Genomic DNA, 26,632 nt, shown 5'->3' with positions numbered 1-26,632 from the left:
TCTGTGTGATAAATGTTAGCTCTTTCACGAGCCTCGATCCTGTATCCAAAAAAACCAAAAACATTTTACAGAATTCATATATGAAACTCGTCAAGCACAACACTTGCACATATTTTCAAGATCTGGAAAAAAAACACCCAAAATGTTGACGATCTTTTTAATAAATATTGTCCAATCACAGCACGTGTAACTTAGACACGAGCGGCGGTGAGTGCTAATCAGCCAATCGCATGCTTCATTTCACACTACATACAGTACTAGCGCCGCTATCATGGTGACTTGCATGTCGGCAGATGCAGCTACGTAAGGCGAAGATTCTGATGTTAGTCCTTCGGGGTTTTGCTTCATGCATGTCGTCAATACGCGCAGCAGAGTGATTCCATTTTTTTATATTTTAAAAATAAGATTTAAGAAGATTTTTAATAAGTTAATTTTTAATAAATGTTATTTTTAATAACATTCCAATTCATTTTTTAACAAGAGCTTTGATAACTAGTTTGATAATTAATTTCAATTCATGAAGAATTTAAAAAAAAATCACTCAGTTTGATATTAAAATTAGAATTGCCATCTTCTGGTAAAAAAAATTATTGTATAATTCCCTTACTTTATACGACAGTGTGTGTGTGTGTGTGTGTGTGTGTGTGTGTGTGTGTGTGTGTGTGTGTGTGTGTGTGTGTGTGTGTGTGTGTGTGTGTGTGTGTGTGTGTGTGTGTGTGTGTGTGTGTGTGTGTGTGTGGGGTGTTGTACCTCGATCACCCACGCTCCTGGACAGTTTCCCCATCTCTACATGGACTACATACTTTATATTTAGAATTCCTATTCAGTTATACACAGCTATATAATAATGGACAGAAGATGGCGCTATCGTTTTTGCTAATTAGCATAACTAATTATTGTGCAACCTTTTGCACTGAAGAGTTATGAAGTCTTTATAAGTGATTTTTAAACTAAATATATGCAAAATTTCAGCTGGATACCAGGGGTGGGTCACGAAAGTAAAAAAAACTACACACATTTCGCTTGTTCGGCCCACGGTCTAATGTGACCCTTACGTTTCAAAACTAACACAGATAGACTGTTGAGATAGCAGACATTCACCCACTAGGGGGAAAATTCAAGATGGCTGCCATTGCGCATGGGAAAACTTGGAGGCAGCCATAACTTTGGATCTTGAATGCGTAGAATGACAAACTTGATATCAGTTTTGGCTAATTAGACATGCCTGGCACGTTGGACATGTCTATTTAACGATCTGCCATCATTTGCAGCTGGAAATCCAATATGGCTGCCTTCGCTGAATGCCAAAATACTCAAAATAATGAAATGACCATAACTTTGGAACCAGAAGTCGTGTGACAAATGATGCGAGTAATCAATTGAATAAACAAGTATCCTATTCTGTATTGGGGTGAGGATAATGAAAATATAATGAATACAACCATCTTCAAACAATCATAAGAATATAACAATGGCTGTACATGTAATGTAGTCCATGACATTCATAAAACATGCATGAAATACAATGGTTATTAAGTCTTTGAGTATAAACAATTAGCATTTGGGTTTCTGGCCCAATTGTGTGTGTCTCATGACAAGTGTCTCATGTGTCTCAACTCGTGTCTCATGACAAGAATTGTCCAGGTACCAAATACCGTGGTGAAAATTTGGACCTGTCAGATATCACTCAGCACATGCTTAGGAACAGAATATTTAAGATGTACAAATACTTTAGTGTTCCATGCACCCACCAGACTTCATCCTAACATGCAAAGACAAAGGTGTATATGATATTGTGGGGCTATGAAGTAGTAAGAGGTCAATTGTTTTGGCAATGGTTCTCTTTCTTGTGGCAAAATAAATCACGCAATGGAGGCTATCAGACTTGTAGCCACAGCGCCCTTGTCGATCACATTTATCACCACATTTACATGTCGTCTGAAGTTGTGTGGGTCATAGTTTCAGGCACTTAGTGGGCTTGAGAAAACCCTCCACATTATCCCATCCAAAATCAGTCAGGTCCAACGTGCTCCCATTGTATTTGACAATAAGGATGACCACACCACAAATCACATAGAATGACCTTCTGGTATGCCCATGGATCACACTTGAGGTCAGAGGCAGCTCATCGAGAGCCTTGACAGTGGAACTTCAAGTATGACACTCAATTCGCAACTCTCGATTTGGACCTTAAGCCTGACCATACTTGAACAAGGAAAAGCTCCACTCTCTAGATATCTTGCTCACCGAGGACGGGGGACTCTCCAAAGTTGGCCAAATAAGCCAGAGGGTTGCATACCATGGCATCGCGCTTCATACCTATTTTACTCAGGGTTTCATCACCTGTTGTAACATGTTCTTTAACAAGCACCTGACAGATTGCATTTGCGACACCTAATTTCTCAGACAGGGGTTGTAGAAGTATGAGCCTCTGCTTTCCACCCACCCCAAACTGGACCCTTAACTCCTTCAGACCCGCGTTCCCAGTAGGCACACAGACATTGGATCCACGTTGAATGAACGTCAAGATTCGACGTGGACCCGAGGTTGAAAACGAGTTGGATTTGCAAATTGGATCAACGTCATTTTTCCAACGTCGAAACAACGTCGAATAAACGTTGATACAATGTCACAACAATGTCATTTATTCGATTTAAAAATCAAGCCAAGTTGCCAACGGTGAAACAACGTTGAATGACTGTCGGGTTTTGATGTAGGTATTAATGTGGTTGGGTTTTGGTTGTCCGACATCGCGACCTCATTCCAACCGTTATTCGACGTTGAAACAACGTCGTGTGCCCGCTGGGTTCATAAGGTAGTGAGCATAGCGCAGTCACTAAATGACACTATTGGTGTCGTTTGATACCACTACAACATGCTCAACACCCCCTCTCGACAGCCAAATTGATGTGTTGAATGATGCGAGCATCCGCCTTCTCCAACCATCGTTGAGTTCCGCCAGGTTGGCAGTGTGGATTCCAGGCTGCTAGTAGAGATGTGCTGGAAGGGCTTCACTGTTTGTGAGCATGCCACTGAGTACCAGTGTCGTGTCACATGGCAATGTCACATGCAAGCAGCTACAGGGTCAATTTATTGAAATACAAGGTCCAAAATTTCTCAATCTGTTGAGGTATTGGGACTGATTCGTCCATCACGGCAAGATCAACAGAGCCAGTTGTGCCAGCCCGCTGAATACGCTCGCTCTCATTTATCGACAGCTCATTGTTGCTGTGAAAGATGATGTGAGTTTCTTCCACTGGATAAGAAACACGTGCACCTGATAGCACAGATTTTATGGCCTCACCAAAATAGTAGATAGAGGATAAATCCAGGCTTTTACAGATTTTCGACATAAAATCAAGGATGGTGGTCGTTTTCAGCATGATCTCCTCTGAAATGCATAGTCTCCTTTGTGGAGATGAGTCTTCAACTATGCAAATAGGATGTTTTTTGGGGGTTCTGTGGGTAAATCACCATCAAACAAGGGGCGAAGATGTCAATAAGTGGCATGCCACGCTCTTTCACAATTTCAATGTCATGCTGAGCAGAGGCAGCATCACAGGTAGTGATGGCGGGCTTCCATAGACATGGGGCGGTGGGATTTTTCGCTCAGACTCTGGAGGCATCGAATCTCAAAAGTTTCTGCTTGGAGATGGTAATGCTCAGCTTATTGGTCTTGTTGACATAACGCTCACAGCGGAAGTCTCAGTATGCCTTCTCACCATTTTCCATGACTCTGTAGCCAATATTTGATCATATCATTGACGATATGCTTCGTGACAAAGTTATGGAGTTGAATGCCCAGGACAGGAATGAGGAGCGCATTGTCGCGAGCTTGCACAAAATGAAGCAGTTGAGCAATATTGCGATCAAACAACTTCCCTTTCGTTCTGCTCAGTTCATGGTGGATTGCTGTCTCCATATGGTCCATGAGCTGGTCATTTGTTAGAGCATGAAAATTATTGGAGATGCCAAGAACTTCTGGGAAAAGCAACTGCAACTCAACAACTATCTAAGTTGCATGTCCAATGATTCCACCCTTACATTTTGATTGACTGCTCCAGCTTCATTGTGTCTGGAGCCACAGCATTGGAATTGCCATACCTGTCCGGCTGTCCACCACAAACTGACCATCTATGAAACTTCTGTACAACCCAGGATTCTCCACCTCAAGGACTTTGATTCTATCGATATACCATGATCCATAGCGGAGGTAGTTGATGGCGTAAAGTTCACGGAATATGCACATGGCAGAGTTGACAGTAGATATGTGATTTCCCGGTTACCATCACGATCTGCTGCAATGAGGTTTTTGATGTGACCCATGATCCTCTGAAACAACCCCCAGAAATAGCACAATTCTGACTTGTTCTGAGAATCTCTCAGAAAGTGCTGAAACATCTCTCTTTACCTTGCACAATGGCGGCCATCCTGGATCTGGCCCCCTAGCGGGCAAATGTCTCCTATCTTAAACGTCAACCTGTGTTACTTTTGAAGCTAAATTGTCATCAAACTCAAATCAAGTGTCAAACTTAGGGCACGCAAAGATATATGTGGACTTGTATAGATAGCATGAACTAACTATGAGTATGCCTCCAGGATGTTACTTTGACTAACTTCATGCTCATCAGGAGTAAAGTACCATTTACTATGGATTTCAGCCCTCATCCTCAATCACGTTCTTCGGTGGCTTAATAATATTATTGTTGTACATTCAACTGTAATAGGAAATAGCTATAAATCTTTATATAATAAACATATCCTTATTAACCTTGCCATGAATACATTACACAACAATTATGATAAGGCCTTAACAAAACTTATTTTGTCCACCATCCTCTTCATTTGTCATTACCCAAATTCATTATTTAAGATTCACACAACTGAAAACTGCTTCCAACCCCTTTTGCAAACTGGGAAGCACCTGCGAAGCACATATATTTGTAAGATGCACGCACCATTCATTCATCAGTCCATTTATTTTTTTTCATCCTTCATTACCTCCTCATATTCTTCTCCTTTCACTTTTAACCTCAATTTGTCTATTCTCCCATAATTTCATTGTTTTTCCATTAAAATATAATTTGACTGTATTAGTCTGAAAAGCGTTTGGCTGACTGTATTCAGCAGAATGATGATCAACTGCGTTCTGCAGAGTAACATTTGACTGTAGTTGGCTTAATACTGTTTACTTACCTTTGCTGAATATTGATCATGTCTCTTCATAATGCTGACTATAATTTAGCTCCATCCATTTTGATTCCTTCAGTTCTTCTTGGAAATGCCATTTTCCGATCATTTTTTTTTGCAGTGCTGAATGTAGTCCTGGTTTTGCCATTTGGCTGTATTCATGATTGTGTTTCAATGGCCAAATAGCTCCGGTTGTGCCGTATGCCTCTCTGGACCAGGTTAAGGCAGAGAATTGTAATTTGTTCAGGGTGAAGGTAAAAATCGCCGACTCTTTGCAAAAGACACGTTGGATCTTTAATGTCCACCAGATAATGCAATAATATGAAACACCCAGATTAGCATCCATCCACAGGACAACACATTTTGTGATGCAACATTCCACATACTAATCATCAGCAATCTAACAGTTTATAGTCATGCTGATAATCAAATGTAAAATAGACGAGCAAAGCTATGTGTGTTCCTTCTGCACCATTATGTGTGTGTGTGTGTGTGTGTGTGTGTGTGTGTGTGTGTGTGTGTGTGTGTGTGTGTGTGTGTGTGTGTGTGTGTGTGTGTGTAACCTTACCCGGATTCCTCTACAGGTGCAGACAACCACAAGTAGCATGTATATGAGAATCCCAATGCTAAACACCCCTCAGCCGCCAGACCAGTTTCATCACTTGTTGGCGAGTCATCAGCTACAGCACAGACAGAAATGTAGCGACAGCATAGACACAATTGAGGCTCCCAAGCATGTACCGCGTGCAATGCCAATAGCAGTTACCATCGTTCCTTTGTGTCCATAGTAGATCGGGACAGTACTCATCACATTGTATGTCGTTGATTTGTATCGTTGTCGATCGCATCACACCCCCTGGTTTTGGTTTGCATTGGGGGGAACGATGGTCTGGGTGCCAGGCAGGCTGTTCTTTCTTTATGGATTATTTGGTTTTCACCATGTGAGATGGCTGGTGCTCACCACTAAAGCTAGGATGTGCCTCTTTCATATGTATGTACTGCATGTCTACGGTACACCAGAGGACCTGGGTTTGATTCCTGGTTTGGGTGTGGAATGTTCCCGCATATATCAATCAATATATATATTGTTATGGAACCCGACGTCGGCCTATGGTTCCCCTTTGAGGGGGGATTAGTCCCCTCGCTTGTCACTGACCGACGTGGTCCCTGAAGCTGCACCGTGACCTCCGGAAAGGCCGGTGAGCAGCTTCGTTCGTGACCGCGGATAAGATGTTAATTTGCCGAGCGGATGGCAGCCGTGGCCCGAACCGTTAACAAAGACTAACCTGATTCTGAACGTTGGCCAAATCGTGCCACAGGTATTCAATTTGGAAAAGACAAAGACGACGGATGTGAAGAAGAAGAAGACAAGAGGTAGGAAATACGAATATGATTTATTATTACAATTTACAACCAAAAGAAACCAAGGAGAAGGAAGGATAATAAAATAAAAGCAGAAAGAGGGACGGACCAGAAGGACACAGTGAAACTTAGCTTACCTATTACAGTCTTATTTAGAAACCCAAGGACAAGACAAAAGACAGACTACGATCACACTTACACGACTGGGGAATGGAGGCAGGAATGACTGGAAGGAGGAATGGGAAGGTTCAGCTGGGGCAGATGGTTTGGGCTTGATCCCGCACGGGACGTCGGGCTGGACCTCGATGGTCACCGATGCCGCCGATCCTGGTTCCCGCGGGGTAACGGGTCGAAGCTGCCTGGTGGAGCCCACGCTGCCTGGTGGAGTCAATGCTGCTTGTGGAGCCAAAGCTGCTGGTGGAGCCAAAACTGCTGGTGGGGCCAAAACTGCTGGTGGAGCCAAACTGCTGGTGGAGCCAAAACTACGGGTGGAGCCAAAACTGCTGGTGGAGCCAAAACTGCTGGTGGAGCCAAAACTGCTGGTGGAGCCAAAACTACGGGTGGAGCCAAAACTGCTGGTGGAGCCAAAACTGCTTCTCTGGCTCACCTCAGGAAGCGTCTCCCTTCTCTCTCCGAGGGCTCGTCTCGACTCATCTGCCGTCTCTGGCGCAACTCCCGGTGGGGGCTGATGCAACGGGTTTTATAACCCCGCCCTCTTGAGCCATACCCACTCATTCTTGGTTGGTCGTAGGGGCTTCTTGGCTCCACCTCTTGATGACGATGGGCGGGCCACGCCCTTCTTCTCCGAGTTGGAGCACATGGGCAATGGCGGCGAATGCAGTTGGCAGTAGAGGCTTTGGGAATGGGAATGAAAGGGGATCTATCTATTTGAATTCGGTGCAATGGAGTATTAATTAATGGAAGACAAAGCCTTAACCTAATACACAGAATAAGGAAATAACTGTCAACAAGGAGGAAATCTATGATTGGCTAACGTGATTGTATATGACCTAACTACGGGACGCCCTTTGACCTTTATACACAACTGGAGGAAGGAGGGTGATATTTTTACAACAATTTACACAACAATAAAACAAACACAATTCTCATATCCACAACAATATATATATATATATATATATATATATTGATGGTCATCACCTTCAGATAACTTTAAAAAAGGATGGCAAGTCTTCAAAGACCATGAATGACATCTGTACCACTCATCTCAGGCCAGCTCCCCATGGCCAGCATCACGTTACCGTGACTGGTTAGATGATTGTTATGGATATAGTATCATACGGGCAGCTATGTAGCCAATGTTAAATTATTGGCCACGTGTAACCTACTCCTGTGCTGTATTATCCAATTAATCTGGGCATTAACCTCCAGTTGCCTTACACCACAATCGGAACGGACAGAAGAAGTCAGGCCAAATTCTTTCCAATATGTATTCAGCAAAACTTAAAGATGAAAAAGGCTTCAAGGTGAGAGGTTCTGATCTTCATCTCAGCAAAGAGAAGAAGAATAAATCGCAGACAGATTGACCCAGCAGACAGAGATGACTGCTGAAGACTGAGACAGAGACCACACTCCAAAAGCTCAAAAGCACCAGAGACTCTCTTGCAGACTCATGTGCTCCCCCTTTTATTGCAGGCTTGCTTCCCCCTTCATGCCATCCACCCCTGTCATTGGTGGAATGTCTTCCCAGGTGGGACCCTCTTCTCCACTCTTGATTGGTACATTTGTTATCCCACTGAGTGGCAATTTAGAATTGGCCCTCCAAGTATCGGGGCATGAAGCGCTGCTGGGAAAGTTTTTGGCACACTGTCACCTTCAATGATTATTGATGGACCATCTGGTGCGGACTTCTTGACAGCATATGCACGAAGCCGTTTCGAGGTGGTTTGGGAGATTTGTGAGGTTGTTATGGAAGAGAGGGGACAAGGCATATTCTATGCTGAGATTTAGTGGAGAAAATTGGTGGGAAAGTGTGTTTGCGCTGAGGTTCGAGAAATGGCTGTATATGAGAATGTAGAAGCAGGAAAATAACATGCATTTGACACCTATCTGTACACTCACAATGCATATCTGCTTACATACACACAAGTGGATGAAGCCTGTGGAGGTCGTGGATGAAGCCTGTGGAGGTCGTGGATGGAGTCTGTGTAGGTCGTGGATGAAGCCTGTGGAGATCATGGATGGAGCCTGTGGAGGTCGTGGATAGAGCCTGTGGAGGTCGTGGATGGAGTCTGTGTAGGTCGTCGATGGAGCCTGTGGAGGTCGTGGATGGAGCCTGTGGAGGTCGTGGATGAAGCCTGTGGAGGTCGTGGATGGAGCCTGTGGATGTTGTGGATGGAGCCTGTGGAGATCGTGGATGGAGTCTGTGTAGGTCATGGATGAAGCCTGTGTGTGGAGGTCGTGGATGGAGCCTGTGGAGGTCGTGGATGAAGCCTGTGGAGGTCGTGGATGGAGCCTGTGGATGTTGTGGATGGAGCCTGTGGAGGTCGTGGATGGAGTCTGTGTAGGTCGTGGATGAAGCCTGTGGAGGTCGTGGATGGAGCCTGTGGAGGTCGTGGATGGAGCCTGTGGAGGTCGTGGATGGAGCATGTGGAGGTCGTGGATGAAGCCTGTGGAGGTCGTGGATGGAGCCTGTGGAGATCGTGGATGGAGCCTGTGGAGATCGTTGATGGAGCCTGTGGAGATCGTGGATGGAGCCTGTGGAGGTCTTTGATGGAGCCTGTGGAGGTCGTGGATGAAGCCGATGGATGTCGTGGGTGAAGCCTGTGGAGGTCGCGGATGGTGCCTGTGGATGGAGCCTTTGGAGGTCGTGGATGGAGCCTTTGGAGGTCGTGGATGGAGCCTTTGGATGTCGTGGATGGAGCCTCTGGAGGTCGTGGATGGAGCCTCTGGAGGTCGTGGATGGAGCTTGTGGAGGTCGTGGATGAAGCCTATGGATGTCGTGGGTGAAGCCTGTGGAGGTCGTGGATGAAGCCTGTGGAGATCGTGGATGGAGCCTGTGGAGGTCGTGGATGGAGCCTATGGAGGTCGTGGATGAAGCCTGTGGAGGTCGTGGATGAAGCCTGTGGAGATTGTGGATGGAGCCTGTGGAGGTCGTGGATGGAGCCTGTGGAGGTCGTGTATGGAGTCTGTGGAGGTCGTGGATGGAGCCTGTGGAGGTCGTGGATGGAGCCTGTGGAGGTCGTGGATGGAGCCTGTGGAGGGCGTGGATGAAGCCTGTGGAGGCGTGGATGAAGCCTGTGGAGGGCGTGGATGGAGACTGTGGAGGTCGTGGATGGAGCCTGTGGATGTCGTGGATGGAGCCTGTGGATGTCGTGGATGGAGCCTGTGGAGGTCGTGGATGGAGCCTGTGGAGGTCGTGGATGGAGCCTGTGGAGGTCGTGGATGGAGCCTGTGGAGGGCGTGGATGGAGCCTGTGGAGGTCGTGGATGGAGCCTGTGGAGGTCGTGGATGGAGCCTGTGGAGGTCGTGGATGGAGCCTGTGGAAGTCGTGGATGGAGCGTGTGGAGGTCGTGGATGAAGCCTATGGATGTCGTGGGTGAAGCCTGTGGAGGTCGTGGATGAAGCCTGTGGAGATCGTGGATGGAGCTTGTGGATGTCGTGGATGGAGCCTATGGAGGTCGTGGATGAAGCCTGTGGAGGTCGTGGATGAAGCCTGTGGAGATTGTGGATGGAGCCTGTGGAGGTCGTGGATGGAGCCTGTGGAGGTCATGGATGGAGCCTGTGGAGGTCGTGAATGGAGTCTATGGAGGTCGTGGATGGAGCCTATGGATGTCGTGGATGGAGCCTATGGATGTCGTGGGTGAAGCCTGTGGATGTCGTGGATGGAGCCTATGGAGGTCGTGGATGGAGCCTGTGGAGGTCGTGGATGGAGCCTGTGGATGTCGTGGATGGAGCCTGTGGATGTCATGGATGGAGCCTGTGGAGGTCGTGGATGGAGCCTGTGGAGGTCGGGATGGAGCCTGTGGAGGGCGTGGATGAAGCCTGTGGAGGGTGTGGATGAAGCCTGTGGAGGTGGAGCATGAGGGAAAATGCTGGGGGAGTGGGCTATTGTGAGGAGGAGGAAGATGAACCAGAATCCTTCTCCCCCAGTGCCTCTACGTTATAATGTTTAGCAGAAATTAATTTTATCAATACAAGAGCACAAGCTCACCGGGTAGATAGTGTACAAAGAATAAAATTTAGTGGAAATTCACTTCACAATAAAAGCACACTGACGGGAACTGAAGAAGTTGTATGGAAATGTCGCCACGTTGCTGGAAAAGTGTGTTCCCCTATTATAAGAGACATTTTAGCGAAACAGCATTGTGAGAAGTGATGTTATATAAACTTACTGTATATTTATATATACAGGTAATGGATAAAAAAAACCGAAACACCAACATAATGTCACCTCGTAGGGTGTTGGGGCAACACAAACATCCAGGGCAGCAGGTTACGATGTGGCATGGAGTCAACAAGGGTCTGGAATTGTTCTGCAGGAATGTGGCACCATTCTCCCTCAAGAAAGTCGTCCAATTCACCTCAGCTTGATAGAGGCAGAAACCACTGTCTTAGGCGCCTCTCCAAACAATGCCATGAATTATCTATTCGATTGAGGTCCAGAAATTGCGAGTGCCATGTATGATGGGTAATTTCGTCCTCGTGATCCTCGAACCACCCGGTGCTCCTCAGACTGGACCATTGTTGTCCTAAAAAAAAATACTCTCCCAACAGGGAATAAATGCTGCATCATGGGATGCAGATGATCGATCGCTCAGGGACGGTAATGTAGCGTGCTGCAGCACGCAAAGACATTATCCCGTTCATTTTTAGCTGCGACGAGCAGCTCTATGAGAGGACCGCGTTGTTGTTCTTGTTGTTGGGGTGCCTTTTTGAATAGCGCATGCGCATACACTCGGACGTGCGTTGGTATGAGGTAAGAACACCGCGGACTAAAATCGCGATTTGTTTGAAGAAACCAGAATAAATTTAGCAACAAAGACAACATGAATGTTTTCATATCAATCTCGTTTCACAGAACTTTTTTTTTTCTTTCAAATCACTTTCACCACACCACACCAAACAGAACCACAGAACCACACCACTGTTTTCACAGAACCACACCCACTTTCAAATCCCCTACCGACCAAGCCCGTTTCAAATTATCCCTCTGCCACCCAGAATTAACATTAACTAGGGCATGCCCGTACTATATATATATCTAAAATTATATCCCCCCCCTCTATTTACATGAAATGGTTTGGTCCAAAGCGAACGGCTTGCGAGTACGGTGACAACCCCCCCCCCCCCCCTCTATTTACATGAAATGGTTTGGTCCAAAGCGAACGGCTTGCGGAGTTTGGTAAAGAAATCGCCATAGCGTGCACAAACGCGCAGGAAAGCGAAAGAATCGCAAATTAGTTTTAATTAGTTTTAAAACATAGTTTAACGGCAACATAGTTTGCCAACGTGAAATAAATGAATACGCTCTCAAATGTGCCGTCCGAGGCAGAGTCTGTTCGCCACGTTCGGCACACGTGATAGCTCGCTGCTCTCTGATTGGTTGAATCGTTTTTTGGACATAGCTCGGTAACTACTTCTCCGATTAATATGAAACCTTGAAAAGGCACATCCTCGGGTCCCCAGCAATATACCTGGCAAGTTTAAAGTATATCGGACCTGTGGTTGTCGAGAAACAGCGGTCACAGACATACAGAGATTACTGGAATTATAGATAGATAAATAGCATTAATGAATTAACATTAACATTAACAGAAATAACATTCACGTCCATACATTATATGTAATCAGTTGATGAAGCATATTGCGTCGCAAAACAAAGGACAAGACCAGAACTGAAAGACAAAAAGACGCCAGTGCATGCGTATAACTTAATGACTGGTCGAATTTGGTAGCGCATATTGCAACGGATATCCTCATGATATCGTCGCACGTCGCAGCGTCGCACGTCGCAGCGTCGCACGTCGCACACGTCGCAGCTGGTGACCACACTGTGGTAATTTTTCTCTTGTTGAAAAATAAAAAAGGACCCCCAACTTTGCAGCACAGACATCGAACCCTAGCCCAGACATTTGGGGAATGTTTTGGGTGTCATTATTCTCAGTTCGCACCCGCTTCCAAAATAATAGGTATCTGGGGAAAATGTGTCATCACATTATTCAACAGAATAGCTGCATGTGACTGTGTCTCCTGCATCTCAATGTTACTATCACGAAGCTGCTCCAGGGTTTTCGATATTTCATACAGGTAGGGCCATACAGTGTCAGATGCATCATATTTGGAGCTCCGAGTCTCAAAAACCTGCTTCAACGTCTTCCCTGGGACGAACTGCTTGAAGATTTTTCCACCGGTCAGTTGGGACAAAGAAAAAAACTGGTAAAGTTGCTGGACTGCCCCAAAAACTCATGACATTCACTGTAGTTGCAGCGGAGTGAACCCCCAGCCAAATTAAGGGAATGGTTGGTCCAGGGGATGGAGACAGCCTTTTCATTTATATCAGTGATTTGCTGGTGAATGTCATGGTGAACCCCGGCCATCGTAGCAGCATCGTCCTACTCTTGACCACGAAGATTCATGAGTTCGAGGCCGTCGTCTTGCAGCTTGCTAAGAATTTGTTCTGTTAAAGCGTTATCCATCTTGCTCTCTCGCTGCATGAAATCGATAGGCTCCTTTACTGTCACTTCCGCATGTGAGATATGGACATATTTTAGGATCCAAGACGTTTGATCACCGTGTGATTGATCTGGAGTACGTTCCAAGATGAGGGCATCGTATTTTGCGATTTTGACTTCCTTGATGATGTTCAACTTGTTTCAGCTACCCAGAAGTTGTATGAATTTATTTTGAATGGTGGGTGAGAGGTACGTGATGGCAGGGAGGGGACACAGCTTGAATGTTTGTCAAATGTTCTCTTATTACTAAATCATATTTCCCTAACAGTTGCATCAGTGTCAGGAAGGTGAGATTCCCTAAGTTATCAGTCATATTGCGTGAGATTCTCTCTATACCCTCAAAAAGTGAGATTTTGGCATAATATGTACATTATTCCATCAATAATACTTTTGAACATGGCGTGTCACTTTTCCACATCGCTTTCAATCTGACATTGGATGATACAATCTCTTTCCACTTCAAGGATGCCTCATTTCGACTTGGACTTTGTTCATGCTCATATACTTGAGGGTTTCACTGACTTCACTTGTTAAATTCCTCCTTCTTGGCAATGGAGCTACTACCAGGGTTGAAAAGGAAGCAGCAGAAGCTATAGAGGGTGTCTAATGAAGGTGAATAGAGCAACCTTTAGCGTAGGAGTTTTTCTCTATTCTGTAGTTTATTGACAAACACTGCACAGACATACTATGGTTCTCCTCATTTTTGAGAAAAGGCCCATCTGTGTTCTGAATGCCCAGAGGGCCTTTCACCACCAGATCCACTCTTATATGTTGAGAAATACGGAGCGGCCACGCTGCCACATCACGGAAGGTATCAATCGAACTGGAATCTGGTTTAGTTAGATCTACAGCTCGGCATAGCTCAGGTGGTTCATTTACTTCAGTGGACTCCTCCTGTGATGCATCCATTCTTTCTTGTTCTTGAATTCCAGATAAGGTCTCCTCAATCTCTGGTCCATGATCGGGCTTCTTCCCATCAACTTTGCCTGGAGCCTGTATAAACTTTTATAAGGCAGCTACACCTTTATTGGTCTCTTGTTCTCTAGTCTGACAAAGGCACTTGTAGATAGACCAGCTTAGACGTGGTGTAAGCCGATTGTTCATGGTAGAAAGGGTTAGTCTGAAAAAAGTAAAGACAATAATAATTTAGGAATATTGTGGTGGTAAAGTAGAAGGCAAATAAGAAATTGCAAAAAAGAAAAATTGATACGGCGGCCTTTTTTTGTGCCATCCCTCCAGCCTCCATATGGAGCACTATAGTACTCCATGATAATAAATATTATCAATATTGCAAACATTTGTAAATTATATTTTGATATGGGAGTGTGTGGCCTGTGTGGGAACATGGGTGGAACAGCTGATGAGTGTAAACAACGCATGTTTACAGTTTACCAACATCAACATCAACATCACAGACAGCTTGGCCTTCTCGACATGGGAATGAGTCATTTAGATTCCCGAAATATTCCTGCAGGATGCAAAAGATCTGCCTGCAACCCTCTTATGGTTAAACTGCCAAAATCAAGACTCTCTGCTCACCTTCACTCCTTCATTCCTCTTTTCTCTCGCCTCTGGAACAAACTCCCTCACTCTCTTCAATCCCACTCCACCCTCCAGGTCTTTAAAACAGCTGTTCACCACCATCTCTTATCTTCCCCCATACAAAACTTTGGTCTTTTCTAACCCCGTTAAAACACCACAAATCCGCCTCTTTAAATCCCCAACTTCTTTCCTGAAATTCCCAGTCGTGTTCATTTACTTTCTACCATGTACCCGTCCCTCCTCCCCCAGCTCTCCCCCTTCCACAGAGCTACCGGCGTCCCTGTTCTCTTCTGTCGTTGTGCTTCTTTTCTTCCCTCTCTCCCCCTCTTGTCTCCAGCTCCCTTCATTTCATGTTTTATGTGTCTGTGCATGTTTTCATGTTAAATGTGTTCGCTCTTACACGAGCCTCCATTCTGTGTCCAAAAATAAATAAATAAATAAAGCTATGAAGGAGGCCTTTGGGTGCCAATCCACAGAGGTTAGTGTAGTTGGTGCAGATTCGATTGCCTTAGAGCATCGGCAGTAACTAAAAAGATGCAGCTTATCTGCAGACACATGAAGATAGATGGAAGAAGGCCAGACAACTCCTACCACTTTGATCTAGTATATGCTTAAATGCACATCACTGGGTCTATGGCAGAAACAACTCTGGAATCTGGCCGTGACTCCTTTACTGATGCATATTTCTCACTACTGAATCCACTACGATTCTCCTCGAATCTCTTTGACCACCACTCTTTGGCATGATAGGTACATGATAGCAGTGGGTGGAAGGCACAGTTGAATTGCAGTCTCAAGGAACAGAGACAGAAACTTCACCAAATGACAATAAAACAGCACTTAAATTCTGTAGAGGTTAACAAAATGCAATGCCAATAGCAGTTAACATACAGATATAAAGACCCAATCACGTCTCCCACCCATAATTGGAGGGAATAACCAATCATTGCTCATGATACATGCTTGGGAGCCTCAGTGGTGTGGGTTGCTGCTACGCTGTCGTTGATTACTCACCAACAAGTGATGAAACCGGTACGGCGGCTGAGGGAGCGTGTAGCCTTGGAATTGTCATGTATGTGCTGCTTGTGAATATCTGCAGCTCTCGAGGAACCTGGGTAGGGTTTGAAACAGGAAAGGGCCTCCTTTATATCGCTTTTCTTGGTTGTTTTATGCCACTTTCTTTGGCTGGAAGAGCATGGGGGTTAATTATGGAAATCCTAGCCACCTGGGGTAATTGATTAGGTTCGACCTCATTGGTTATTCCTTCCAATTACCAGTGAGAGACGTGATTAGGCCACATATTGAGAAAATTTGGGGACTATATGTTTGAGAAATGTTGTCTGTTGTATTCACGCCAGATTATTTTATCACAACCATTTCCTTATCTCACTCTTGCTTTTATTCACTGCAAGAAATTGTTTATATTGATGATATGTGAAGAATAAAAACGATAAACAAGCAAATTCAGACCAAGTGCGATGGCAGCAGCAAATGGCATGCACGTTCGGCTTCCCAAACCATTTCCACCACAAAATGAAAAAGCTAAATCATAGAGCCAAAATACAAGCAAATAAATTGTGCGGCTTGTTTGGTGATGCAGTTTGAACACTTGCCATATGATGCGATCTCGTTCTTGAATCCCATATACCCTTGTTTTGCCTATTTTCTATGCACATTGATGTTTATAGAAAAGTACACTCATGGTCTTTCTTATGTCGTCCTTTTATTTTTTGGTCAAATATGCACAATCTCCTTCATTAAACTGAGTTACCGGGGAAAAAAAACACTTTTAAACAGGAAAATAAAGGGAAAACAAAGGCAGGAGGCAAGATAAGGGGAAGACTAACTAACGGAATCTGGCACACTGACAGAATATGATGTGTGATAAAGAAGAGCTTTATGTTTGAGTAATGGCCATATCTTTATTATATATACAAAAATGGTCGACATTTTGACATCACCACCCCCCCCCCCCCCACCACCAATCACAATCTTCCATTTACTGTATACATCGCCCTTCCCTTCCATTACGCATGCCTCCTCCACTTTCTTTTTTTACCCCAATGCTTTTACACTGCATTCCCATTTTTGTCCCTGCTGTCGTGCTCCCAGTTTTTCTTTTTCTCAATTTTAATTTCCCCGACTTTATCCCACCCTCTTCCTGAAACCCACTTCCCACAAATGTTTAGTAAATTTATGACCCCACACAGGAAATGACGAGTCCATTAAAATAAAGTAAGTTTCCAATTATTCATCAGCCACCTCGTTCTCATACCTGGAGCTAACCTATGAAATGAAAGAAGGAAAAGCACGGACACAAAGTCAACCTTCTCGGTAGTCATAGCCAAACGAACAAACCCGAAGACCTTGCTGTGCTAGAACGATTCGATCCAAATGGTCACTATCCTTGCTTCTTGCAGGCAAAATGAGAAATGACAAAGATGTTGAGATTACTATAAGCACCGATAAATTGCCTCCCAGCCTGGAAGCTCACACTGGAATTTAAATCGGTTGCTGGCAGAATGGCGGTAAAATAAAATCTTCCCCAGCACCACTGCAAATTCAACAACGATTCATTGTACAGGTAAGTTAGGACCGATACGTAAAGGATGCTATCATTAGATATCAAGGTCGTTTGCGTTCACATGCGATTGTAGATGGGGGCAACTGTGGCAACCGTCGTTTGTTTTACTGACAGCAGTGAATGCAGAAACTTTTCATTTTGTGAGTGTACATTCTGTGAACAAGCTAAAAAACGAGTGTTCCTCGGAGAGCACACTATGTATGGCACGAGTACATCAAAGGAGTGTACCACCACGTACCGTAGTGTGTGCCAAAGGTTGGTTGGCGGAGCAGACATCAGCAATTTTGCACAAACCGTGTTAACGGGAAGGGCTTCCACACATCTCAACTTTGTAAGAAAGAATCACAAAGTCAATCGCTCATCCACGCCTGGGCAGCAGCACATTAATGTGCTGTTAATTTGTGCCGGGCGTCATTAGCATCGTCCCGCGTCACATAAACCTTTCTGCACCCGTAATGATCGCAGGCTGTATAAAAGTATGTGGGTACATATCAGTACATGTGCATGTATGTGTTGGCAAGCGCGTGCCATTTTCAGCACGGGTTCACACTCTCCTGTGCACGTATGCGGAGCATGTACGTGCGTTTGCAGGGGTGATGTGTGCTTGCAAATCCAGGTGTATGCATGTCATTTTTTTTCCATGCATCAAGTCTATTTGTGTTCAAAAGACGAATGAGGTATGTACCTATAGCTAACACAACAATGTTGGGCAAACGTTGGAAAATAGACGTCACAGTTACAACCAATAAACAACGTCGGGCCAACGTTAGAAAATAGACGTCACGTTTTTAACCACCAAACAACGATGGAGCGCGCGGAGTAAACCCAGCGGGCACACGACGTTGTTTCAACGTCGAATAACGGTTGGAATGAGGTCGCGACGTCGGACAACCAAAACCCAACCTGAGACCAACGTCGTTTTGTCAACATTAATACCTACATCAAAACCAACAGTCATTCAGCGTTGTTTCACCGTTGGCAACTTGGCTTTCAATCGACGTTGAAAGTGTGACATTGTATCAACGTTTATTCGACGTTGGAAAAGTATCAATGTTGGAAAAACGACGTTTATTCAACATTGGAAAAATGACGTTGATCCAATTTGCAAATCCAACTCGTTTTCAACCTCGGGTCCACGTCGAATCGTGACGTTGATTCAACGTGGATCCAATGTCTGTGTGCCTACTGGGAAACAAACAACATTGAAAGATTGACGTCGCGTTTACAACCAACAAACAACGTTGGCCAACATTGGAAAATAGACGTCACGTTTACAACCAATAAACAACGTTGGGCAGACGTTGGAAAATAGATGTCACGTTTACAACGAATAAACAACATTGAGCCAACGTTGGAAAATAGACATGACGTTTACAACCAATAAACAACGTCGGGCCAACGTTAGAAAATAGACGTCACGTTTTTAACCACCAAACAACGATGGAGCGCGCGGAGTAAACAAACAACATTGAAAGATTGACGTCGCGTTTACAACCAACAAACAACGTTGGCCAACATTGGAAAATAGACGTCACGTTTACAACCAATAAACAACGTTGGGCAGACGTTGGAAAATAGATGTCACGTTTACAACGAATAAACAACATTGGGCCAACGTTGGAAAATAGACATGACGTTTACAACCAATAAACAACGTTAGCCAACGTTGGAAAATAGACATGACGTTTACAACCAACAAACAACGTTGGAACAACGTTGGGAAATAGACGTGACATTCACAACCAATAAAAAAATTGGGCCAACGTTGGAAAATAAATATGACATTCACAACCAATAGACAACGTTGGGCAGACGTTGGAAAATAGACGTCACGTTTACAACCAATAAACAACGTTGGGCAGACGTTGGAAAATAGATGTCACGTTTACAACGAATAAACAACATTGGGCCAACGTTGGAAAATAGACATGACGTTTACAACCAATAAACAACGTTGGCCAACGTTGGAAAATAGACATGACGTTTACAACCAATAAACAACGTTGGAACAACGTTGGGAAATAGACGTGACATTCACAACCAATAAAAAAATTGGGCCAACGTTGGAAAATAAATGTGACATTCACAACCAATAGACAACGTTGGGCAGACGTTGGAAAATAGATGTCATGTTTACAACCAATAAACAACGTTGGGCCAACTTTGGAAAATCGACATCACGTTTACAACCAATAAAAACATTGGGCCAACATTTGAAAATACATGTCACACTCACAACCAATAGACAACGTTGGGCAGACGTTGGAAAATAAATGTCACGTTTACAACCAATAAACAACGTTGGACCAATGTTGGAAAATAGACGTGACATTCACAACCAATAAAACATTTGGCCAACGTTGGAAAATAGACGTGACATTCACAAGCAATAAAAACATTGGGCCAACGTTGGAAAATAAATGTGACATTTACAATCAATAAACAACGTTGGGCCAACGTTGGAAAATAAATGTGACATTTACAATCAATAAACAACGTTGGGCCAACGTTGGAAAATAAATGTGACATTTACAATCAATAAACAACGTTGGGCCAACGTTGGAAAATAAATGTGACATTTACAATCAATAAACAACGTTGGGCCAACGTTGGAAAATAAATGTGACATTTACAATCAATAAACAACGTTGGGCCAACGTTGGAAAATAAATGTGACATTTACAATCAATAAAAACGTTGGGCCAACGTTGGAAAATAAATGTGACATTTACAATCAATAAACAACGTTGGGCCAACTTTGGAAAATGCACGTGACGTTCCCAACCAATAAACAACGTTGGGCCAACGTTGGAAAATAGACGTGACATTCACAAGCAATAAAAACATTGGGCCAACGTTGGAAAATAAATGTGACATTTACAATCAATAAACAACGTTGGGCCAACTTTGGAAAATAAATGTGACATTTACAATCAATAAAAACATTGGGCCAACGTTGGAAAATAAATGTGACATTTACAATCAATAAAAACATTGGGCCAACGTTGGAAAATAAATGTGACATTTACAATCAATAAACAACGTTGGGCCAACGTTGGAAAATAAATGTGACATTCACAAGCAATAAAAACGTTGGGCCAACGTTGGAAAATAAATGTGACATTTACAATCAATAAACAACGTTGGGCCAACTTTGGAAAATAAATGTGACATTTACAATCAATAAAAACATTGGGCCAACGTTGGAAAATAAATGTGACATTTACAATCAATAAAAACATTGGGCCAACGTTGGAAAATAAATGTGACATTTACAATCAATAAAAACGTTGGGCCAACGTTGGAAAATAAATGTGACATTTACAATCAATAAAAACGTTGGGCCAACGTTGGAAAATAAATGTGACATTTACAATCAATAAACAACGTTGGGCCAACTTTGGAAAATAAATGTGACATTTACAATCAATAAAAACATTGGGCCAACGTTGGAAAATAAATGTGACATTTACAATCAATAAAAACATTGGGCCAACGTTGGCAAATAAATGTGACATTTACAATCAATAAAAACGTTGGGCCAACGTTGGAAAATAAATGTGACATTTACAATCAATAAACAACGTTGGGCCAACTTTGGAAAATAAATGTGACATTTACAATCAATAAAAACATTGGGCCAACGTTGGAAAATAAATGTGACATTTACAATCAATAAAAACATTGGGCCAACGTTGGAAAATAAATGTGACATTTACAATCAATAAACAACGTTGGGCCAACTTTGGAAAATGCACGTGACGTTCCCAACCAATAAACAACGTTGGGCCAACTTTGGAAAATGCACGTGACGTTCCCAACCAATAAACAACGTTGCGCCAACGTTGGAAAATCGACGTCACGTTTACAACCAACAAACGTTGGCCAACGTTGTAAAATAGATGTCGTGTTTACAACCAATAAACAATGTCACCCTAACATCAACAATTCGCTTGCGACCAATTGACCAAATGCCAATGTTGGCCCAACGGAGTTGTGTTAGCCGGGTTGGTGCTCCCTTTGATGACACCTGCACCTCACACTATACCCACAATGCCATGTTAACTATGGTAAAATGGGTAGCGTGTAAGTTATCCTTTCCTTCGTCACAGTAGAAATCCATGTTTGTTTTGCTTGTTCTCACTTACACTTTGTATATTTTTTTTACTTCGTCCCCTTTTACTTGTGGCCCCTCCCACACTTCCAACACCTTTATTTTCACTTTCTCTCCTCCATTTTAAACCTCTCTTCGGCCAACCCTTAAATTACGCCGTGGAATTGCTCGTCAGGGCAGTGGTCGATGCCGTAATGTATAGACTACGCGCTCATGCCATGTGGTGAAGCTAATAAACAGCCATGGATTTTCTCCCACAGACGCAAAATGTGTTCATTGACACCCAGCACCTGCCTCTGCACTTCGTGACGTATGAACTACAGCGATAGCTTTCATCAAGTGTTTGTTTCGCGCTTTGAGCAAATTTGTATCGGATGTGCCATCGACCCGCTGCGAAGTTGTCCTTTGCACGGCATGGGAGTGATATTTTTGAGACACAATCTCGGTTTTCTTTGCTTATCCGAGGAAGGCCGAGAAATTGACCGATTTTTGTGGCACTGTTTCCGTCAGCGTTGTGTGATGAATATCAAGTGTCTAAGATATTTGCCTCTTAGTGTAGTGTCCACTCTGGAGATGGAAAGATGATAGCGAAGAAAGGTTATTTTGCACGTTTCCCTGATGTGTCCCCAGTAACTGGATTTTTGCCATATGCAGCTTGCCAGGTGGATCGTATTTTCACTTTCGTCTTGATCTAATTCTCTTCTGCCATGAATTATGCATTTATTACCTGTGCCACCGATGGTGGGTGGAGCTTCTGTCTTCACCCCTGTCTGTTTGTCTGTCTGTTTGTGAACAGGACATCTCAAAAAGGTGTGGACTGATTTGGACCAAATTTTTGTGGAGACGTTGGATATGTGACAAACACCAAATGATTCGATTTTAGTGAAGATCCAGATCTGGATCCGGGTCCTAGGAATTATTTTAAAGTGATTTTTCACCATTGAGAGGGCAAAAAACGTTATATAGCTCAATATCTCAAAAAGTTGTGCACTGATTCGGACGAAACCTGGTGGACATGTTGGGTGTGAGACGAGGAGGAATTGATTCGATTTTGGTGAAGATCTAGATCCGGATCCGGACATGACAATTTTTTGATTGTTTAAGTCCAAATATGGTATATGTTTGGACTTATCATATTAATAAGAAAGATGAAATTTCTAGAGCGCCATGTCGGCAAAAATTGGTTGAGAAAAAAAATAATAATGATGACGTCATCGGTCACGTGGTTCGGCCACCATCCTGGAAAAAACAAAAAACTTTGCACCTCTATATCTCTGAAAGTGCTGAATAGAAAAAATTGAGACATGGCTCATTGTAAATCACTCTCCATGGGGAATAAGATATGTTAATGATGATGTCATAGATGTGTGATGATGTCGTTACACACTACCCATGATGTGATGATGTCATAGATGTCATAGATGTCATAGATGATGTCATAGACTCCACTATGATGTCATAATTTGACAAGTACAAAATTTCATCTCCTCCATTTTAATATCTAGGAATAAATTAGTTTAGAAAAAATATAATGATGACGTCATCAGTCACGTGGTTCGGCCGCCATATTTGTTTTAACACGAAAGCCTTAAAAACCACTGAAAATACATCCTGGTGAGGGTTTGAGATCTCTGATTGCTCTTTCTTGTTCATTCATGTTTCACTAACTTCTGCTCTTGTCTTCTCTTACGTCCTGACTCATGTCCAACTGCTGTGATCTTGTTCGATTTGATACCCAGGATAATTCAGCCCAATAATTCTGTCCTGATGTATATCTTGTGAGACGTATGAAGCTGCAAAATATGCAAAATGCCTTGCTCTAACATAAGTTTCGGCAAACATAGCCACTCACTTGTTCTGTAATGGGTGATCCCTGTTTCAATTTGGTGATGCACATATTGTCCAGGCCTGGATCTTTCATCACCCAGGTTTCTGGGGTCTCAAATTGGGAAATTTTATTGACCACATGCACATACATATCGGTGGCTTTGTTGTTGATACTCAAGGCCACATTAAAGTTTAGGGGAATAATATTGGGATGGTGTATTTGTAAAACTAGCAACGGTACCCGCCCTACGGGCAGGGCTTCAATTGGGAAGCCCAAATGAAAAGGCAAAATATCAGAAATTGAAGGCTTTTTTTATTTTAAACGATTTATATAAACATCCGTTGAATCATATCACACGCAAATCATCAAAATCTAAACAGTAATTGTAGAATTTCAATAAAAGCCACATCACTGTTCATATCGGTAAATATTATTCCATCGTGTTTGGAAAAACTGGAAAATTGGAAATTGGAAGAATTGGAACAACAATATAGCCTATTTTACTCCAGGGGGTTGCAGGATTACCCACCCAAAATTTCGTTGCGATCGGTTCAGCCGTTTTTGCGGTACCTGGGAACAGACAGACAGACAGACAGACATTTGGTGAATTATAGTAAGATGTGTTTGTGTAGGACTTCCATAGGTAAATGGAAAGCTACTTCCATAGGCAATTATCCTGGGAATTATCTTAGACAGCTGGAATTGAAAACTATATAGCCTGTTGCGGTTTCCTCGTGGATGCGGATGAGGGATATTGGTTCACGGTCCTCTCTCTCACCCATTTCGGAACCAAAATCCCTGAGCCAGATTTATGTATGCATCGTGTATAGGTCCTGTAGGTTTATATGCCGGAGTTGTTACCTGCTGCACCTGGTGTCATAGTGCAGGAAAGCGGTTTTGTCCCACATTCTGAAATTTCTTCCCACTTCTTGACAAGCAGGATGTTGAGCATTAAGGGATGGCAGAGCCGCTGTGAGCACGGTGGGAGTTTGCAAGCAAATCTTTCCTGAGAGAGACGTTCCGCGATTACGGCCCGTCACTCGCCTCTGTATCCCTCGCAATTAGCGGGTCTGCCCAGGAACACGTACGAGCCTCGGTAATTTCATTAGCCAAGGCTGCTGCTTTCCCTCCCCTAGGGAGGTGTAATTGCACACAGATTTCTCACCCACTGTTTTTTTTTTGTTTTGTTTTTTACCCAGACTCGCCTGAGTTTAAATACCCCCTATTTAGAGCATTGTCATGGCAACAGAGCCTTACAAAACGCTTCATTCTGAGGCAACTGTTTTCCCATTTCACACCCACCATCATCGCCAGTTGCTTTTACTTAGCACCAGAACCTAAATGCCTTACATCTACCCTCCATGCGGACCTATGAGAAGACAATTTCACTCTGATTGTGGTAGTCATAGTGATAGGGAGGCGAAGGCGTCTGTTACGTGACAAGGCTGGGATAAGGACTGATGGTGTTTACACTGATGATGAAGACTCTTAAATGCACTGAAGGGAGAGATGGAGCAGGAGGACACACATGAAAGCCATTTTTGTGTAATGGTTGTGTGAATAAAGCTGGCAATTGCAATAACATTCGCTGTCGAATCGTGACTTTGAACTCGTGCTGCCGCAATGGAAAATGGATGTTAATATGGAATCGACTTCCAGTGTTTTAATGACCATACATCTGCACAGTGGGACAAATAAAAAAAAATTAAATACATAATAAAAATGTCCCAAACCTAAAGTATAAATTCACCTTTAAATCACATTTTTACCATTTCCATCAAGTGTATTTAATTGCACCGGTATCACCAAAATCCTGGACATTTCTCTGTTTTCTAGATATCAGTTTGAATAATTCTCCTTCCTTTTGACTTGAGATATATCGAATGATTGTGCTCTCTTAAGCTCGAATGGCTTTCCAGTGTTCCGCGGCTTCAGTTTGATTTGATGTGGGGAGCGTCTTATCTCATCTTCACTTCTTTCGAGATATTTGCTGTTAATCTTTCGCTAATTGAGTTTCCAGACAACCTTGAAATCGATGGTGTCATTGGTGCTTTCCCCAGCGTTTTCCACCGATATGAAACCTCAGGTTGTGTTTGACTTCCTTTGTGACAGCCCAGCCCGCACAAACATTTTGGGTTAACCACCGCTGAGGCTCCGTCTTCAATGATTCCCAAATTTCCATGAGACTTTCAGTGTGTTGGTAGGTATAGCTACATCAAAATTATAAAAAAAAAAAAAAATTATTACATAAGAGCATGGCATTAATAGATATATAAACTAACAACGGTACCCGCCCTACGGGCAGGGCTTCAATTGGAAGGCCCAAATGAAAAGGTAAAATATCAGAAATTGAAGGCTTTTTATTTTAAACGATTTATATAAACATCCGTGAAATCGTATCACACGCAAATCATCAAAATCTAAACAGTAATTGTATAATTTCAATAAAAGCCACATCACTGTTCATATCGGTAAATATAATTCCATCGTGTTTGGAAAAACTGGGAAATTGGAAAAATTGGAAATTGGAAAAATTGGAAATTGGAAAAATTGGAAAATTGGAAATTGGAAAAATTGGAAAAACATTATAGCCTAGTTTACTCCAGTGGGTCCCAGGATTACCCACCCAAAATGTCGTTGCGATCGGTTCAGCCGTTTTTTGCGGTACCTGGGAACAGACAGACAGACAGACATTTGGTGAATTATAGAAAGATAACTGGAGGCTTTTCAAATGACATTTTTATCATCTTTAATCAAAATGTAGGAAGGGGGCGGTTTGGTCACTCCATAGAAAGAATTTATCTTGTATGTCACCATCCACTTGTTGCAGTTGTCCAAAGAAATGACATGGTCTGAAGTCATCAAGTTGGGCTTGCGTAATGTGGATGTATGTATGCTTGTTTGTGTATTACAGAGTTTTCAAATGGAGATGAGGCTTTGGGAACCGGAGAAAACACGATTCATTGCAGGAGCCATGCAAGTCATCAAAAAACGTCCAGAGCTGCAGCCAATGCTTGAGCATCATGTGTACAGTCTGTCGACAGATTGGGACAGCCTTGAGGTTTGCCCTTCCCTCCTCAGAACAAAATTCATCAAGTAGCAGGTTTATGATTTTTGACTATGGTTGGAAAATAGTCTTGTGAGTCGAGCAGTCAAACCTCCCAAATACATATTCATTCAACTCTTGCTTTATTTTCCTTGAGCATTTCTAAGGGCTGTGCAGTGGTGCCATCGATTGATTAAAACCCTGTTTGGAGGCAATGATGGTGTAAGCCTCATGACCAATCTAAGCTCTCCAATATTTCTCCGGGTACCAG

The 26,632-nt window shown here is 43.2% G+C and overlaps 1 protein-coding gene across 2 annotated transcripts in view; it reads left to right on the top strand.

The window, feature by feature from the left end:
- LOC137431784 (uncharacterized) overlaps positions 1–26,632 on the top strand; it is a 242,780-nt gene that overhangs the window by 87,532 nt on the left and 128,616 nt on the right. For both annotated transcript variants that reach the window (XM_068123485.2, XM_068123493.2), the window contains one exon: positions 26,230–26,376. In XM_068123485.2, coding sequence (XP_067979586.2) covers positions 26,230–26,376 — 147 coding nt within the window. The remainder of the gene's footprint in view (positions 1–26,229; positions 26,377–26,632) is intronic.

The sequence above is a fragment of the Myxine glutinosa genome, chromosome 1, assembly GCF_964187855.1.
Source record: "Myxine glutinosa chromosome 1, kmMyxGlut1.1, whole genome shotgun sequence".
In the NCBI taxonomy this organism is placed as follows: Eukaryota; Metazoa; Chordata; class Myxini; order Myxiniformes; family Myxinidae; genus Myxine; species Myxine glutinosa.
This window is presented reverse-complemented; position numbering and strand designations above follow the sequence as displayed.